Source organism: Artibeus jamaicensis, unplaced genomic scaffold, assembly GCF_021234435.1.
Source record: "Artibeus jamaicensis isolate MK-2021 breed Jamaican fruit bat unplaced genomic scaffold, CSHL_Jam_final contig_519, whole genome shotgun sequence".
NCBI classification, from domain to species: domain Eukaryota; kingdom Metazoa; phylum Chordata; class Mammalia; order Chiroptera; family Phyllostomidae; genus Artibeus; species Artibeus jamaicensis.
Genome location: NW_026521871.1, coordinates 24,036,318 through 24,055,822, shown reverse-complemented (window position 1 = coordinate 24,055,822; position 19,505 = coordinate 24,036,318). Strand labels below are relative to the sequence as shown.

Below are 19,505 nucleotides of genomic sequence, written 5' to 3'. Positions count from 1 at the left end.
AAGTAATGTCAAAACCCTAATATGTTCAAACATACAACATTTAATAATAATTAGGCTGTCAAATAACATGTTATATAAGTTATAGGAAAAAATATTATACAGCTGTTAGCATACATGTGTAAGCATGTATAATGCTTATACAGTTAATGCAATATATCCTTTTAAATCTCTGCATATAGAGATATGTTAAATATTGTGATGGAAAAACAAATGTGACTGCATTCACTATAATACATATTCAGCATTGAGTACAGGCAAGACACTGTGCTGCTCGCTAATGAATATGTTTTCTTGAGCGAGGTGAGTGACACACAGTTCCTGACCCAAACATCACCATTTCAGGGGATAAAAATTTCCAAAGGCACATTATTATTCAATGTGGAGGCCATAATAGAGGCAAAAAGCAATGAAGCGAATGGGATGAGCATGACTAGCTCTGTCTGGAGGTGAAATGGATATGTGAAGAGAGCTTCTCAGAGTAAATAATTGTGCTAAGCCTTGAAGGATGAGTAATTCACCAGAGGAAAATAAATCAAAAAGGGAGAATAAAGAGTACTGCAGGCAGAGGGAGCAGGTAAATAAGGTACGATTCTGTGAACAGCGATGGCATCTCTAGAGAATGGTGACTATACCAGGGCTACAGAAGGTATCTCATAAGTTAGCTGAGGCTAGTCTTGGAAGCCCTTGTATTCCACACTAGGCATTGGAATTTTATCCTTATGCTGGCAACTGATAAGATAGAATTCATATTTCAGAAAGATAACTGGCAGACTGGAAAAATGGAGTAAGAGAATGGAGGCAGATGAGCTTTAAATAAAAATCAGATCCATAATCAGCAGAGGTCAGCAACAAATACACTAATAGGAGAGGATACAGTAACCCAGAAAAGATACGGGCATTTTTAAATTTTGGGTTTGCAAAGGTTTAATAAGTCTTAAAATATTGCTTCTGCATGGAAAAACATTCCTTCATGAGGAATACAGAGTTGCCACAATATTTTTCTAAACAGAATATGCCTTTCTGGATCAAAATGAGAAGTCCTAGTTTGACTTCAAAATGAGGTTTTGAGAATAAACTTCTAAGATGGGAACAACTTTCTGGGCAGCCAGTAGTAAAATTCCTAAAACAACCGCATTTCACAAATAACCCTAATTGACACAAGTACTGAACACCCTACCTTGATAGTTCTGTCCAAAGACGCGCTGGCAAACTGGTTGTTATCCTTGGGGTTGATCACAATCTGCATAACGTAATGGGTGTGTCCTTCAAACACCTGTGAGCAAGACCATTTTTTATCCCAGTCCCAGAGCTTAATAAGCATGTCATCTAGGCCGAAAAGAAAGTCTCAAGTTAGCTGCAATTTTTATGTCTTTCATTCAAAAGTAAGCAGCCTCTAACACAAATCATACATTTCATGACTTCCAGAAATAGTATCAGGAGAACAGATTTTTCAAAATCCTTATTTATTCTAAGAATAAACTTAACTCTCTACAAAAAAGTAGAGATAAAAAGATAAATTACTAATAACAAATATAAAAATTTCATGGCAACACTGAGGACAGACTCTGGGCTTTACAGAATGACAAAGGAGTAATGCAAGTTTGGTTAGTGTGTAAGTACGATGGAATAATGATGGCAGTAACTATTAAAGGAACAAGCACATCTCTTATAATACATGATAGGTTTTAAAAGTTTGAATTACTTCTCAATTTTTAACTTAAAAATGTTTCAAAGAGCTATTACCAATTCAGTGCAACTTGTTTTAATTGTGATCCAAAAGGTCCACTGTTTTATACAAAATACCAAGGAGCAAACTAGTCTGAATATACAGGTAACACCGAGAGGGTGTATGGCAATCTGCCAGAAGCTCACTCATCAACATATAAATGAGCTTTCTGTTCAGCAGATGTTTAAGCATCTAGACCTTCAGGTCTTCTCTGATGGGAACTGGAGCAATTCTGCTATATAAATTCTAAATAGAGTTCTATTTCATTAAAATATAAAAGCAACCAACATCAATAGCAAGTTAATGGATTTAAATAGTTTAAAGGCTGTTTGGAATTAGAACTCTACTTGTAACAGCAGTAAAGAATTACAAGTCTCACTGAATGAAATCACTCAAAGAGATGCACATGACCAAAACGGGTCACCTCTTACCACTGCTGGTTAGAATGAAAGGCTGGGTTGGATGAACAGCGATGCAGCGAATGTAGTCCGAGTGTGCTTCGAACATATGAACTCTCTCCAGAGTATTGTAATTGAACACTCTAATCTGCATGTCATCCTAGAAATGGAAATTTTAAAATTATCATTAGAGTTATGAACTGCATGAAAAATTACACTATAGGCTCATGCTATAAAGTCCATGCTTCAAAACATTGCGCTAATTCACAAAACTACTCAAGAATCAAAATCCTGTACCTCATTTATATAATCTCTCAGCAATTCAGAAAATGGGACTAGAAACTCATGTGATTACTTACCGCTCCTGTCACAACCCAGTTCTTCCTTGCAACAAACTTGGCAGCTCGAACAGGAAGATCACACACTTCAAATGTTTTCACCAGAGTCTTTAAAATTTAACAAGAATATATACACTTTGAGTTATGGGGAAATAACTGAAAAATCTATTTGGTTATACTTCAAACATCTAATTATTTAGATCACTTCTGATTTTAAAGTGTTGTCAGGCAAAAATATGAAAGCTCAACAGTCAAGTTAAAAAACAGATCAATCATGTTTTGCTTTAACAGGTTCTTAAAATAGTTGTAAAAGGTAAGAAAAAACGAATGCTCACAAGATGGAACTCCAGATCCTCTGTGCTCCAGTCCTTCCCGACTGTTCAAGCCTCATCTGTGGCTGTTCTCAAACTTACCTTTGAGAGCAGGCACTCCTGTTCCTGCTTTCCTCCCTTCCCTCAGCCTGAAAACCTGCCCACAGCACTTCATACTCCCCTGTCATAACTTTACACCTTCAAAATCATGTGTTTAACACCAATCCTTCCTGGTGGGCTCCCTGAGGGCGGAAATCTTGCTTACCACTGTGTTCTTAGAGCCTAAAACAGTGACTAGAAAACAACCAGCATGTTGTAAGTATTTGTTGAATGAATCAGCTCTTAGTTTTCATTAAAAATGAAACCCATACACTCAGGATATAATTATTCTGTACACTTTAACGTATGTATCCATACAAATGCTACTTACCTCTTTTTAGTACAATATGAAAACAGTGACTTAGATGTACCTTCAACCTGCCCCAAAAGGAGTAATATACGCAGAATAAAGGTAGAAAACTAGGAGACCTTCCTAGAAAGAGCAAGTATGAATGCATTTCTTTGTTCTCTCACTGTGATTCCTTGTTCTTTAAAATTCTGAAGAATCAAACCATCATTTTTCAACCTCTGTTTTTGTACCACGCAGTAATAAAAACAGCACAATCTTACTGACTGATTAACCATGTAACTAAACAAAAAGAACAGGGACTAGTTCATCAGAACTACTCTGCTTGAGGAGTACTGAGCCTACTCTGGCTTGAGGAGCTTCTTCGGACAAATAATGAATAAACAGGGACATCAGCTCTAACCTGTACAAATGCTACCAGTCGACTGTGATACAGACACTGAGAGCAGACAGAAATGCAATCTGCAAAATGACAGACAAATCCATGAAAGCTCACAGGAGGAGCCAACAAACCTAGGGATCTGCTGAGCAGTAAAAGTAAAGCAGTTGTAGAACAAGCAGTCACGTCAGGTCCGCGTTAAGTGTTGTGGCTGATACAAATGACATGAGAGCTGGTTTCCACACTCTCAAAGCTAAACTATCTAAAGGGGGGAAATGCTGCACACGCCACACCCAGCGTAAGTTAGAAAAATAATGGCCAACACACAGGTCTCATACACAATTTACCTAATTTTATTTAGTCCATTTGACAATCTTGTGATGTAGGAAAGGAAACAATATCTTTATTTCAGATAAGTAAACTGAGCCTGAACCTGGTTGAAAGGCCCACCCATATAATTTAATTAGCAGGATGGCTTCAAATTCTAACATATTGATTTTTTAACCATTGTAGCCACCACCTTAAAGAGTATTAATATCTCCTTATTTGAAATTCAAGTACTTTGAATTTACTTCCCCAAACCTTTTTGCCTTTAAGAATTTTGCTCGCAATATATATGAGTGGCAAGTAACTACTGCTGGTGATAAAGTGAAAATAAAAAAATAAAAAAATAAAAATAATCAGGAAGAACCAAATATGGGTCAGCCATTCAACAAAGACTGAGTTTGCACCATGAGCCTGACTGCCAGGGACGCCCTGGGAGCAACGGTGGGAACTCAGACTAGGAAAATCCCTGCTCTCATAGAACCTCCATTCTTGAAGAAAAGAAGAAAATTAAACAAGATATTACCCATAAGATAAATTACAAAAGTGCAAGCAGACGGTCTTGCAAGAGGAACAGAAGATACAAACGAGGAAAACAAGGCAAAGTAAATGGCCTGGATGTAGTGGATTTGTTACAGTAAAGCCCAGAGAAGGGTAAGGGGAATACATCTGGGCTTTAGAATAAACAACAGGGAAATGACAGAGTTGAGAGATGGTTAAACGGAGCTGACAGAGGGGTCCCTAGAAAGAATTAGCAAGTGTGGTGGGGGTGAGGGGAAACATCAACATACCTGCTAAGCATAAAATCAGAAAGGTTTCAAACATGAATGAAGAAATAGACAAGAATAAAAAAACAAAACCATGAAACAAAACCTATATTATCTGCATCAAGGAAAAGGAATTCACAAGGTAAAAAGATTTGAAATTACAGAGGAAAGAAATCCTGAATAGTAAAACAATAATAAATGGAATGCTCATTATTCATTGGTTCAATGAATAATTATTGAGCCCTTACTATGTGTCAAGGAATGTCATAGGCAATTGGAAACAGCAGAGAACAAAGTGTTAATGTTCAGTCACTGTTTCATTCCAGGGAAAAAGGCTCTAGTAGGGTTTTTACGTTTACTCCTGATGTTAGTGTCCTTAGCCTATTTCTGCCATCTTAAATTCCTCAAGTGTGAATTTTTTATCTGGACCCTAGAACTTAACCTTGGACACTGAGGACAATAACTGTACAAGAGACATAACTGTATGGTATTGTGCTGACTATCTGTTCTGTACTTCTGAAGAAAAAGATCAAGGGTGGTTAAGAAAAACTAGAAAATATGATAAACTAATTTGAAGGACACATGATTTACTCATATGAAAGAGAACAAAACAAGCATGTAAGGCAAATATTCTGTACAATGCAAATTCTCATGTGTAATCAAAAGCTGACTACAAATATTTCTTTGATATAATTTGTCATTTGTATGGCTGATTGAAACTTATCTACATATCATTATTAAGCACTGGAGGAAAAATAAAATTTAAAATTCCATTCTTAAGACTATTAGACTATTCACTAAATGGAAAAGTAAATACCATTAAATACCTTTTCTACAGCCAAGTAATCTTATACTGGTGTTGGTTTCCTTAAGCTCAAAGAAAAGCTAATACTACCTACATCAGAATTTAACATTTATAGACTGTGTATGCGAAGCCCAGAACAGTGCCTTCCACAAAGGTATGTTTCTCTTTACAGAACATACTTTGTACCAATTTGAGGGAGCAGTCTGTATATAGTTACCAGACTCTGATATGCTATTTCTTCTCTTTCATTATAAACACAGTCTAACACAGTATTTATAATAAAGTCCTTAAAAATTCCTACCTGTGTTTCATGATTCCAAACACACACGCTGCCATTGTAAAGACTCGCCAACATCCACGGCTCTGTAGGGTGTAAATCCACACTCTTAACTCGATCTGATCGAGCAGTTAGCTTTCGCTTGATATCGAGTCGTAGCGGCTAAGAAGAAATGACATTAAAAAAAATTAAATTGTTATGCCAAATAAAACGTTTGAGGTTGTAACTAAAAACAGTGCATTAACAGGCCTACAAAACAACTCAGTTTTTACTCTAGGAAATTGTAGACACAGTATCAAGTCTAAATGTTTGGAAGGAGAAGTTGACAAAAAACAACCAAAAAACAGAATGAGTATCATCCTCATCAAGGCAAAGGAATCACAAAGTAAATTGTTCTACTTCCTCGCTCATACACACAAGAAATATAAATATTTAAACATTTAAAAAGTATAGCAGCAGTTGTCAAACTTTTTGATCTCTGGACCCCTTTATACTCTAAAAAGTTTTAGGGACCCTAAAAAAGATTTTTATGTAAGTTATATATATTGATATTTACCATGATAAAAATTAAAACTGAGGCAACTTAAAATATTTATGTATTCATTTTCAAATAACAATAAACCCATTTCATGTTAGCTTAAATAACATACTTTTATGAAAAGTGTATTTTCAAAAGAAAGTTAATGAGAAGAGTAGTAATTTTCACTTTTTTGTAAAACTTTAAATTCGGAATTAATAGAGACAGTTGGTTTCCCCTCTCTGCTTCCGCCTCCAGTATGTGGTGGTATGTTGCTTTGTTTGAAGGATATGAAAAAAACTGGTCCCACAAAGATATGTAGTTAGAAATATTTTAACTTTTTTTTCAAGTAACTGTGGATATACTTCTTTGATATCACACCAAAACTTAACAAGTGGTAGTTTCTTACAGGTTAGTTGCTGTATGAAATCCGAAACTATACAAATGAACTTTTTACACTTTGCTACTTAAAACCCATTAGTCTATTCTGTATTTTGAATGGATTCACGCATCATTTTGTAACATCATACATCTGTTATCTGGAAAATGCTGGTTCAATGCATTACACAGATCTTCCAAATGCTGGCATATTGCGTTATACAGTATCAAAATCACCTGTATTAATATCACCATCAACCTTAACTGATTAGTTTTAGAAATCTGTGAAGGTCAGCAATAGAACTTTTCTAAAATTTTAACTTACACGAGAAAGCTCTAATTTTATCAGTAGCAAAAAATACTGTCAGGGACTTCTTTCAGCTTTTAGAAAATGTCTGCCAAACAATCGGGTCTGGACATGGTCAGCCATTGTTTCAAGTGAGGCTGCAACTTGAACAACAGTACACAACAGAAGTGTTTTATGCACACTTCCCACTCATCACACACAATAATTAAAAGATGCATACACAAGTGCTGATATGTGATAAAATTAGTTTTTTTTACTACTTCATCAATGATATTCTTAATAAAACTGGCTTTTTAAAAAGAAAACTGTGTGACAGTGAAGAATACACTATCACTAGAATTTGGCGACATTGCACCAGCAGTTTTATCTTTCATTACTTTCACAGCATCAGTACAAATACCAACACAGTGAAAAAGGCCTATAGTGTCTTACTATCAGGAAAATAGTTTTACCTTGTGGACCCCCTAAAAAATATGGGGAACTCCTATGAGATATTGGACCACATTTTGAGAACCCTTGGTTTATAGACTATCTGGTAAATAAATATAAAATATCTACTAAATCACCATTTCTGGCCATGTCATTAATGTCACATCAGAAAGTATTCTTTTTTAAAAAAATTATTTATTTATTCATTTGTTCAATTTTATTTACTTATCTTTAGAAAGGAAGGGAAGGAGAGAAATATCAATGTATGGTTGCTTCTCATGCATCCCCTGCTGGGAACTGGCCTGCAACCCAGGCATGTGCCCTGACTGTTTGCAGGCCTGTGTTTAATCCACTGAGCTACACCAGCCAGGGTCTAGAAAGTATTCTTAAAAAAGTGTTATTCATAAAGTCTTAGTAACCCTAAATTATAATACTAATCAAAACAGTACAGTATTGGCATAAAATGACAAAGATCAATGAAACAGAATAGAGTCCAGAAATAAACTCACACATATATGTGGGCAAGTAATTTATGACAAAGAAGCCAAGAACACACAATAGGGAAACACCAGTGCCTTCAATAAATGATGCTGGGAGAACTGGAGAGCCACATGCAGAACAATGAAACTGTACCCCCATCCTACAGCACCCACAAAAATTAACCCAAAACTGATTTAAAACGACAATGTAAGACTAGAAACCATAAAACAAAAAAAGCTCCTTGACATCCATCTTAGAGATGATTTTTTGAATCTGGCAGCAAAAGTAAATATAAACAAGAGAGACTATATCAACTAAAAAGCTTCTCCACAACAAACATTAACCATCAACAAAATGAAAAGGAAACCTATCAAATGAGAGACAATAATTGCAAATCATATATCTAATAAGGGACTAATGGCCAAAACATAATAAAAATTCATACTAATCAATAACAAAACAAAAACAACCCAATTTAAAAAGGGGCAGGTGATCTGACTACACATATTTCTAAAGAAGACATACAGATGGTCAACAGGTATATGAAAAGATGCTCAACGTCACTCCTCTCAAGGAAATACAACGCAAAACCACAGTAAGATATGACCACATCTGTTAGAACAGCTCTATCAAAAACACGAGAAGTAACAAGTGCGGGTGAGAATATGGAGAAAAGGGAACCCTTGTCGCACTTCGTGGGAATATAAGTTGGTGCAGCCACTTTGAAAAACAGTATGGAATTCCTCAAAAAATTATACATAGAACTACATGATCCAGCAATTCCACTTTTGGGTATTTATCTGAAGAAAACGAAAACACCAACTCAGAAAGATATCTGCACCCATCAATGGGTGAAGAAATAAGATATATATGTATACACATTATGGTGGAATATTATTCAGCCATAAAAGAATGAAACTTTACTATGACAACATGGATGGATTTTGAGGGCATTACACTAAGAGAAGTCAGACAGAAAAAGACAAATACTGTATAATCTCACTTATACGTGGAATCTTTTAAAAAAATCCCCAAACTCACAGATCTGTTCACAGAGAACAGACTGGTGGTTGAGAGAAGTGGGGGCAGGGGCTGGTGAAACGGGTGAAGTCAAAGGGGACAGACTTCCAGTTATGAAGTAAGTCATGGGATGTAACACACAGTGCTGTGACTATAGCTAGTAATACTGTGTTGCATGTTTGAAAGTTGCTGAGAGTAGGTCTTAAAATTCTCATCACAAGAAAAAACAAATTTTTGCAACTATGTATGGTGATGAATATTAACTAGACTTACTGTGGTGATCATTTCACAAAATGTATATACAATATCTAATCACTATATTGTGATTATTGTTACATTTCAATTACATATTGAAACTCATATAACACCGTATGCCAATTATACCACAAAGAAAAAAAATAGAGTTCTTCGGAGGAAGTAGATTTATTTTGACAATAACGCTAGACAATGTAATGTGTGATCAATATGGGTTATATCTATGTCCGTGAAAGCCTGTGGAGCAAATGGAAGCGTTTATAATATTTTAATCAATTTAGGTTGCAGGAACCTAATGGAAAGCAGAACAATTTTAAATAACTCAAATACTCTCTCAAGCCAGAAAATACTAATAGCTTAAAACTGCCTTTTATGCCCTGGCTAAGTTGCTAATGTTGATTAGAGTGTTGTTCCGCCAAGGCTGCTGGTTCAATCCCTGGTCAGGGCACACACAAGAATTAACCAATGAATGCATAAATAAGTGGAACAACTAATTGATGTTTCTCTCTCTCAAAGCAATAAACCTGCCTTTTCAACTTGGATTCCTCATCTAAACCACAGAACAGAAAATGATTTAAATAACAATTTTCTTAATTCTCCCAAAGATACCATTCTAGGAGAACTTTCATATATAATACATGATGCCTTGTGGCAGCAGTCTTAATTCTCTTTTAGGCAGACTGAGGAAGACTGATTTAAAATGTATTCACCCTTCAACGGCTCTTAAACACAAACTAAGAGTTTATCTGACAAGCTGAGCTACGTCAAACTTCTATTTTTGTAAACTTCCATGATGCTCATGAATGGGGTGGAAATTTAAGGTTACTTTCCAACTCAAAATGAAGATCACTGGATAATTTTAGCGAAGACAATTTCCTGAAACAAAACAAACACTTCACAAGGCTTTTGTTCCTCTTTTTGCATCTGTATCAAATTTGGGTCACTGATTAACTTAAACCTTGTTTTTACTTCCATACACTCTTCGCCCACTTTTGGCAACACCTGTAGCCCTTATTTTACTTTACTTCCCACCTTATACACCCCAACCTGTACCCCTTAATTAGAGTTCTTCAGCTCTTCTCTACCATCACCACAAAAAATGTTTCCACTGTCACCCCTTCCTCTCCATCTCAAATTTTCTACTTTCAAACCAACGTCTTCACAATCTATGCTCATTCAAGGTAGCAAGGCCTTTTACTTCATCCATGTCTGAATTTTGCCTCATCACAAATTTTAACTTTTTCTGATCTCTTCTGAATCAACAAACATACAGTGTCTATTATGTACTAGGAACCATGGTGGGGACTTTCACTAAGCCAGCACATCTCGTACTTTTCCTCTAAGCAAGAAAATTAGACACTTACAAACTGTGTATAGTTCATCATTAAGTGTTTTAAATAATTGATTACTGAGCAAAAGAGATGCTCCAAGAAGGTGGGCCAGGGGACTGAGATATCCTACTGTACCTTTACCTTCCCCTACTACACAAATCCGTTTCAAAAGCACAGCCAAGAAAGAGCTCGCATTGTTATACTTCTCTCAACATGTAATTGACTGCTTTGAATGAGACATTGTACTGGGCACTCTGCAATACAAAGATTAAGATACTCATATCGTACTCTTAACTCTAAATGTCTCCATCTTCCAAAAGCTGGATTCATTTAGGACTCAGCTGAAATGCCACTGCCACTAACTACGATCTTTCTGATTACCCTAGCCATAAATAGCATTTCCGTTGGGACTCTATAGATTAAATTTTAACCTTTGAAAATGTGTATGTGTCCCTTTTTGATTTCTGAAGTAGATGCTCCTTAACGGCAGGGTCATTGCTCATTTGTCTTTATCTCCACAGCACCTTATACAGATGTATCTTGGAGACAGTGCAGTCTGGTTTCAGACCACTGTGATACAGCAAGTCAAATGAATGCTTTGGTTTCCCAGTGCACATAGAGTTATGTTTACACTATACCGTAGTCTACTAAGTGTGCAATAGCATTGTGTTGAAAACAATGTACACAATTAAAAATGCTAACCATCATCTGAGCCTTCAGTGAGTTGTAATCTTTTTGCTGGTAGAGGGTCTTACCTTCAATTTGTAAACAATAACAACAACAACAACAAACCCAGTATTTGTGAATCGCAATAAAGCAAAAGCAAAATGAGATGAGGTATGCCTGTACTTGGGTATAGGGATTTAGGACAGACAGCATAGCCCAGGTGTAGAGAATCATGCTGAATTCAAATTTCAGTTCCACCATTCATTAAAATGTGCAATACTGGGCAAGTTTACTTAACTTCTCTTAGGCTCAACACAGGTAAAGGAGTGATAATACAATTATCTATCTTTTAGTGTTAAGGAAATAAATTCAGTGTTAAACTGAACAGTGCCTGGCCTACTGTTTGTTTATAACTCACTTCCCAGATGTATGAATTAGGAGGCAAAAGTTTAGCAAAGTGCATGGAACACTCTCTAGTAAATAAGTGAATAAATGAATTCATTTTGTATCTTAAACAAGATACAAGATTTAAATTGTGTTAAAAATGAAGGCAATTATAGAAATATATTCTTTAATGTACGGATTACAAAACAAATCTTAATTAGGCAGAGCCAAGGGCCTTTCACAAAAATGTCCATTACTGAAAGCACAGCAGACCCGAGTAGGTCGTTGATATAACTTAAAAGACTCAAAGTCTTGTTCAGGGGCTCTGAACCTAGTGACCCAAGAAAGTTCACAGACAAGACTTGGGGGTAGGGCGTCTGTGAGTAAACCCACTGAAATTTTATGCAACATGGTGTTTCTCTACGCATTTTTCTGGGAGTATCCATAACTTTCAACAGCTTGCCCTAGGAATCAATCTCTGTTGTAGTTTCAATTGCCTCAATTAGTCTCATACGAACTTAATCTTAAGTTTTATTATTTTTTTCACTGCCAGATGGGGCACTTTAACTTACGAATTCCGAAGTTCTTCTAGCTTTGAACTTATGCTTCATAACAAGCAAAAAGAGAAAGGAAAAAGGCAGGAAAATGTTTAAATATAAAATAAAACTCACGTTCTTACTTTTTTTCCAGAAAGGATATTATTACACTACCTTTTAAAAAAATAACACACTTGTGAAAAAGTATTTCAGGGCATTTTTGAGGGAGAGGGTGATAATAAAAAAAGTGCTGCCATTCTTACTAGCCACCAGATTTGCAAATGCAGAAAAGCAGGCCAGTTTTATAAACAACTCTCTCACCCTTCTTTTCCCCTCAGAAACCTTAGCCGGAATCTCAAAGCATTTGGAATCCCACTTTCGACTCCATGTACACTTTACTTTCTTTTTTGCTCTTCTGCTTAAAGCTCATAGTTTGTGGTCAGCACACACACACACACACACACTATACCAGGATTAATTTCAACCACAGTGCAAGACCAGCTGTCACTGTTTTAAGGGCAGAATGAGGAAATTTTGCCAAAGCCTTCCACGAAGTTCATTTACGGCGTTTCGTATTTCCAAACTGGACAAGGACCACGGACCCCGCTGCAGACTTCAGGAGCTCCGCCAAAGGCCATAAGCACCAGTGGAGTCAAGGACCGCCCCCCGCCGCCCAATTTCAGGTACTGCTCCGCCAAACCACCCCAATCTCCTGGGTCCCATCGCCTCTTCACGAACACAAACTGGACCAGGACCCCATAAGGCCTGAAGCGGTGGCCGCAGCGGGAGCCTAAGCCGCTTCTTACCGCGGCCCCCAGACCAGGATTCCCATGCACTGGCCTCAGACCAAGGGGTCTCGTTCTCTCCTGCAGGGTCTGGACCTACCATGGCTCCGTCAGACCGAACTCGGATGCCGTCACTTGAAATCAGCAATCAACTCCCTAAAGAGAATCACCCACCCGCTGACCGACAGACTGACTGACGTGGAACTTCCGGGAAGCGATTCTCGCGATAGTGGAAGCTAGGACGCGAGCGCCTGCGCCAACCTGGCGTAGGATTGACGTTCTCCTAATCCCCGCCCCAGTTTCCTAGGCAACATGGTCCACTTACTGCACAGAATCGTCGTAGTGCCGCTGGGGTAGACGGGATGTGGCCTTGGCCAAGGAGGACAGGGTCGTGTTACCTCTAAGCGTGAAAAGGAAAACTAAGATTAAAAGGGTGGGAAAAACGAAATGATTAATTCCTGCTGGACAGGGAGTGCCCCCCCCCACGCCATAGAGGAATTGGTCTCAGGCCTGAGAAGTGCTGTAAGGCTCGCTCTGACTCTAAGGAGAGGGATGGGAAGAGAGAAAGTTAGACAAGGTTCTAAGCCCACGGTACCCTAATGAGTTATGCGGCGTGGGTCAGAAAGTCCCCTGCGGACCCTGGACCTGGCACTTCATTGAGACTGGGAAGGTGTGGGCCGGACCCTGGGCTGAGCTTCGGCCCTCTGAGGTCAGAGTGGGCGAAGAGCCTTCAGCTGTGAAGCTCCCCGCAAGACAGGATTACCCAGCTGTGCATGATCACCGTTAATTGACCATCCACTGTGTTATTCACTCATTTAACAAATATTTAATCGATCTTTGGTTGTGTGCCAGACCTACTTTCCTCTCAAATCCTACACGAAATCAAAATTATCTCGATTTTACTGAGGAGGAGTCCAAGGCTCAATGAGGTTAAGTGTCTTGGCCAAAGCTGCGTATTACGTGGTAGCAGAGTCAGGCTTTGATTCCAGGCTGGTATGTACTCAAAATCCTGTGCTCTTCTACCACCTCAAAATACCTCGCCCTAACCCTGTAGTATAGTGAAAGGTTGCGGGATTCGATCCCTAGTCAGGGCTCATACAAAACAAATCTGTCTCTCTTTTTTAAAAAAAAAAAAAAAGAAGTTGATGATGATGATCCTGGCCCTGGGTGGTGTAGCTCAGCTGGTTGGAGCGTTGTCCGGGAAACCAGAGGGTGGAGGCTTCAATTTGCCGTCCCTCCATAAGTCTGGGTTGCAGGTTGCAGGTTGCAGGTTGCAGGTTGCAGGTTGCAGGTTGCAGGTTGGGTTCCTGGTCAGGGTGCATGCGAGAAGCAATCAATGGATGTTTCTCTCTCACACTGTTTCTCTCCCTCTCGCTTTTCCTTTCTTCCCCCCTCTCTAAAATTAATAAGCATATCCTGGGTGAGGAAATAAATAAATATCAAGAAAACACTAAGTTTCTCTTCACTAAGGTAGCTGAACTCCAGAATAAAGGACCTGTACCATAGAGGTTACCAAATAACGAGAGTATTTGCTTACCACCCTTCACCCTCCTAAATCTCTGGGGTTGGGGAGGGGGCAGGAAACCACTGTGAGCCAAATAACACGTGCCCTCTGGCTTCATGTAAACGAGGATCTCTGACTTGAAAGAAGCCCTAGAGGTTTGTTTAGACCTCTAGATTTTCAGAAAGGCAAAAATAAAATATGTATGTTGAAAGTGATATTTAAAGACATGGACTTGGCATCAGGTCATTTGTCTGTTTGTAGGAGTTTTGCTGCTGATGTGACCTCAGTTTTCTTCACTTAAAAAAAGATTAGGTTTGGTAGTTTCTAACAATCTGTGTTTCTGTGATAGTCAATAGTAGAAAGAAGAGTGGGTCTGGAACTGGGTTTTAGTGCCAGCAACGTGATGTTATGATATGTAAATTGAGACAGATAACTGAATACTTTGTTTATGCTTTGGAGTGATTTAGGATCATAAGAGTTGAAAAAGTTACAAATATGAACTATACCTACTATGCTTGACGAGTGAAGGTTCCAGTATTTCTACTTCCTGGATACTCTTGCACTTGAACGAGTCTCTTCAGACTTGACATAGTACCACAAAAGTAACACAAAATAAAATAATACTTCATTTCTATTCTCAAGCAACTCAGTTGGGAATACTTAATCCTTCTGGTACCCAAGAATTTACCCAGCTGATATTGATTAGGGCTGAGCCCCCAAGTGTCACGCTCAATTTGACTCTATCTTTTCTTTTTGTTCTCACTGCAGTTAACCAACATTAAGTTCTGCAGTCGTACAATATAAATTCATTCTTCTTCCAATCATTACATGCTGAATTTATACTATACCCAAAGTACTACACACATGCTGCATGAAAGTTATACCTATAGCCCTGGCTGGTGTGGCTCAGTGGATTGAGTACCCACCTGCAAACCAACAGGTCACAGGTTCGATTCCCAGTCAGGGCACATGCCTGAGTTGCAGGCCAGGTCCCCAATGGGGGGCATGCAAGAGGCAACCATACATTGATGTTTCTCTCCCTTCCCCTCTCTGAAAATAAATAAAACTTTTGAAAAAAATAAATGTTTAAAAAATTAACCTATAAAAATCTAATCGTATTTTAATTGAAAAATTTTTGTTTAAAAAAATAAGATTATCAGATGTGAACTAATACATAAAATGGCATTCAATATATGTGTGTATATTCCTGTGTGTTCAATTGTAGGTTTAAAATAGTCTTCTAATTACTCTTTGGTTTAGAGGAGATTGGAATGTTAGGACAGTAGCTCTGGAGAAGAACAGAAATATGGACAAGCAGAGCAAACTGGTAAAGGGTTTCCCAAGAAGCTGACCGCAATTGATCAACAGATCTTACAGTCTTGCCTGATTGGTTTCTAGGATGACTATTTCACCCCTGCCTTTTTGCTGCTCCTGGGAGAATTCCAAGTGGAAGTTCAGCCAGCAGTGACTAATATACGCCCTTCCCTTTCCATTATATTCCTACCCGTTTATAAGAAGTTAAGGAGATGAAAATAATTCCCTAGGAAAAGTCTACTTAGTGCTTAAATATACATTTATATACACATGCCACGTCACTTAGCAAAGTGTAACAGCATAATAAGAACCTAGTTTCTCTTTTCAAAGAGGTTACAATCTCTAAGTAGGAAGGATTGGTTTTGCACAAATAACTGAATACCAGACAATAAGAGAGAGAGAAGTACCAATAAAATGCTCTGAGGATAAAATACCTGGTTGGGGAAGAAACAAGGTTCATGAAGAATGCAGTCAAGCTGGACTTGAGGTGAAGAATATATGGTCTCTTGAGGACCGGGAAAACTCATTTGCTTAGGGAATAGTCTTCATCAAGAAGGGCAGTGAGGGGAAAGGCTGAAGGATGGGGCTAGGTCCTGGAGATTTTTCAATAGGGAGGAATTGGGCTTTGCCTTGGTAAAAATTTGGGAAACATATCTGCACCCTATAATATATACCTATTGTTGATGTGTGTGAAGAAATGGTTGGGAATGAGATACTATACATGTTTCAGGGAAGTGGGTATGGAAATAAGAGTAATAATGAATAACTCTTACTGAGTACCCACTATGTACCCAGCTTTGGTACCTAGCAGCACTTTGCATTCTGCAGTTCCTATAGTAACACCAAAAGATAGGCATTTTCTCCAACTTACAGATGCAAAACTAAGGCCAGATGGATCTAGTATGTGCCATGCCACACTGCTCAGGAATGAGTGACAGCTCTGGCTGGGTTGCTGAGTTGATTGGAGCATTGTCCCATACACCAAAAGGTCCCTGTTTCATTCCCAGTCAGGTCATGTACCTAGGTTGTGGGTTTGACCCCTGGTCATGGTTCATAAAAGAGGCAACTGATCAATGTTCTCCCCCTCTCTCCCTCTCTCTCCCTGCTCCCCTGCCTCTGACATAAACAAACAAACCCTCAGGTGAGGATTAACTTTTTTTTAAAAAAAGAATAAGTATCAGAGAAGATTGAACCCAAGTCTGTCTACAACACTAAAGCTCTTTTGCTAGACTATGAGCTCTTCCTTTTTCACTAAGAAGCTAGAATCAACAGAATACACAAATATTTGAGTTTGTTTTGAGTTAAGGGATTGGAAGGCATCCTGATGCTAATGTTCTGAATCTAATGAACCCAGAGGAATATCTTTAATTAGAGAAAGAAGCGGAGCCAGGAAATGACACAGAGAAGGAGCAATTAGAGTAGGACAGCTAGCAGAACTGTATGCCACACAAGGAAAAGGGAGGGAGGACATTGTGGGATGACTAGAAGTCTAGATGGCTTTGGAGACCTTAGAGAGGCTTGCTTGGTATTTGAGGGGAAAAAAACTGTTGCCAATGAATTCAATTGTTATGAGGACACTAGTAGCCTCTAAAATATTTTCTGTTGAGTAATGCTAAGGAAAGTGGGTTTGCAAGGGATTAAGAAATTATTCAAACAATAAAGAAGTGGAGGTGGTGAGTATAAACTATTTTACCAAAAGATTAGTGATGGAAAGGCAAATGTTGATGTCCCACTGAAAGTGCCTTGATTGTTCCCATATTCGAGGGTGCAGTTGACATTAACTATGTTATGATAATAACTCCAAATGGACATCTACAACTAAATGGAGGTGAGAAAGAACTAAGCAGACAAATGTTAAAAGGTTATGTACACGCAGGGCATTATCAGAAGAGGGAAGAGCAAGAGCTTGATTTTTTCCAGAGAACTAAACATTTTGTGTGCCTGGGCCAGAGAGTAGGAGGGGGAGGCTTGAGAAATGGATTAGAAAGTGATATGAATCTCAGATCCTGGAGGTCCATGATTGACAGTTTAAGGAGTCTGGACTTTATCCTGAAGGCTCTTAGGAACCACTGAAAAATGTGAAGTAGGGTAATCTTTATGCTCCATTACTGATTCATCATTGCATGCCAGCTACTTTCCCTGTTAAAGGAAATCTTATCAGCTAACTTTCTATATGCAGTGAGTGAAAGGGAGAACTTTGACCATGTAATGACATACCGACCATCAGCAGACTAAACAAAGATGGTGAACTACTGAGCTGTCTTCCAAGAAGAATGAAGCTTGTGGTTGCCTGATCCTTGGAGGCAAAAGCTTAAGACCTATTGCAAAACATTGATCAACTACAACGTTGTACACATCATGTGATTACCTTCTAAGACTTTAAAATCTGTTAAAACCTATTTACCCATGTTAGTTTGATGTGAGATTCAGGATGGAGGGAATGTTCACCTTTGTTTACCTGAAAGCACAAAAATCCAGATTCTCAGTCATGTTTTTCGTATGGGTATAATTTTACTTTTTAGGGTATGCATTAACTTCATGTTGCTTTAATAAACATTTTTAGAGGAGACAGACTTTAAAGGGAGCTCTGAATAAAATGGAGGAGGTCATTTCACAGGTGAGAATTATGAGACATGTAAATGTGCAGCAGAGGTTTGGGAGTTTGTCATTTAGTGACCTCCATAATATTCCACACACCCCAACATTCTGTACCTGGCTCTTCACACATGGGGTGCTAGGACCACCCATGATAAATCATGACCAGCAGACTCTGGAGACTTCTCTGTCCCAGAGTTCTCTTGTGGAATTACCTCTCTGAGCCTCAGCCTCTATTACCTACAAAATAATGTTGAATATAATAAACTCCAAAGTCCCTTCCTCTTCCAAGCTTCTTTAGACTTTTCAGTCTGAAGGTTCTCAATTAGCTTCTTATTAAATGAAGTGGGCAAAGGGAGTGGCTGTCGGGTATGTTAGTGGACATTTGTTTTTACTTCATTCATGTGGCGCACAGTAGTTCTTCCGTATTCCACAGCATGCATCGCTCTTTTCTCCGGAAGTCACCTTAAATCGTCAACTTCTTGTCGAGGCTTCTTGATGCTTGGAACAATACTGTACCACCCGATTGTCCCGGGCTTCAGGGCGGAGAGCCTGGTGGGTGTGCGGCGGCCAGGAGCAGAGGCCCAAGTGCGCGCCGTACATGGAGGTCCCGGTGAACATTCTCTGACGACCAATGCCTAACTTTCTTTCCAGAGAAAAGGTTTCAGAAAGTTTTACATCAGCAAGTTGATAAGTTTAGAGAAATTATGTTTCCCCAAGAAATATGTCCTTGCAAATGACAGTGCTGCATATAAATAAATGAATAATAATGACAAATAGCCTGTATATCTGGCATATAGCAGTTACCTTTAAATTAACTGAAAAAAAAATGGATGTAAAAGTGAAATATCTGGAGTGACAAGGCACTGCAGAGTACAATTTCCATCAAATTGCCTTATTCTGCTTTTTTCTGAAGAATTTGTCAGCTCAAGTTGATCTAAGGGCATACTGAATTTGAATTCAGATGTAGTTCAAGCCCTAAGGTTTAAAAATGAAGTCCTTGGGCTCTGAACTCCTGATGTGTTTTTGTATCTGAAGATGATAATCCGAATCGTGTTGGGTGTGCTACCACAGGGTTTTTTGTTTGATGTCAGAGCGACTTCACATTGACAGTGCTTGTCTACTCACCAGAATCCAATAAAGATAATGTCTCCAGGAAGAATAAATTGTTTCTTCTGCTAAATACAGCTGTGCCTTGGCACATGTGACACTGACAATAAATACAGAGATAACTTCATCCTAAAAAGGTTTCTGTATAAAGTGAGTGTTAGTT

The 19,505-nt window shown here is 38.4% G+C and overlaps 1 protein-coding gene across 1 annotated transcript in view; it reads right to left on the bottom strand.

The window, feature by feature from the left end:
* The window catches only part of COPB2 (COPI coat complex subunit beta 2), a 33,496-nt gene extending 20,458 nt beyond the window's left edge, over nt 1-13,038 (bottom strand). The window contains exons 1-5 of the mRNA XM_037139409.2: nt 12,920-13,038; nt 5,756-5,893; nt 2,484-2,570; nt 2,158-2,284; nt 1,178-1,326 (exon numbers count right to left, since the gene is read on the bottom strand). Of these exons, the coding sequence (XP_036995304.2) occupies nt 1,178-1,326; nt 2,158-2,284; nt 2,484-2,570; nt 5,756-5,893; nt 12,920-12,922 (504 nt within the window). The 5' untranslated portion in view covers nt 12,923-13,038. The remainder of the gene's footprint in view (nt 1-1,177; nt 1,327-2,157; nt 2,285-2,483; nt 2,571-5,755; nt 5,894-12,919) is intronic.
* Between the last annotated feature and the right edge of the window lie 6,467 nt (nt 13,039-19,505).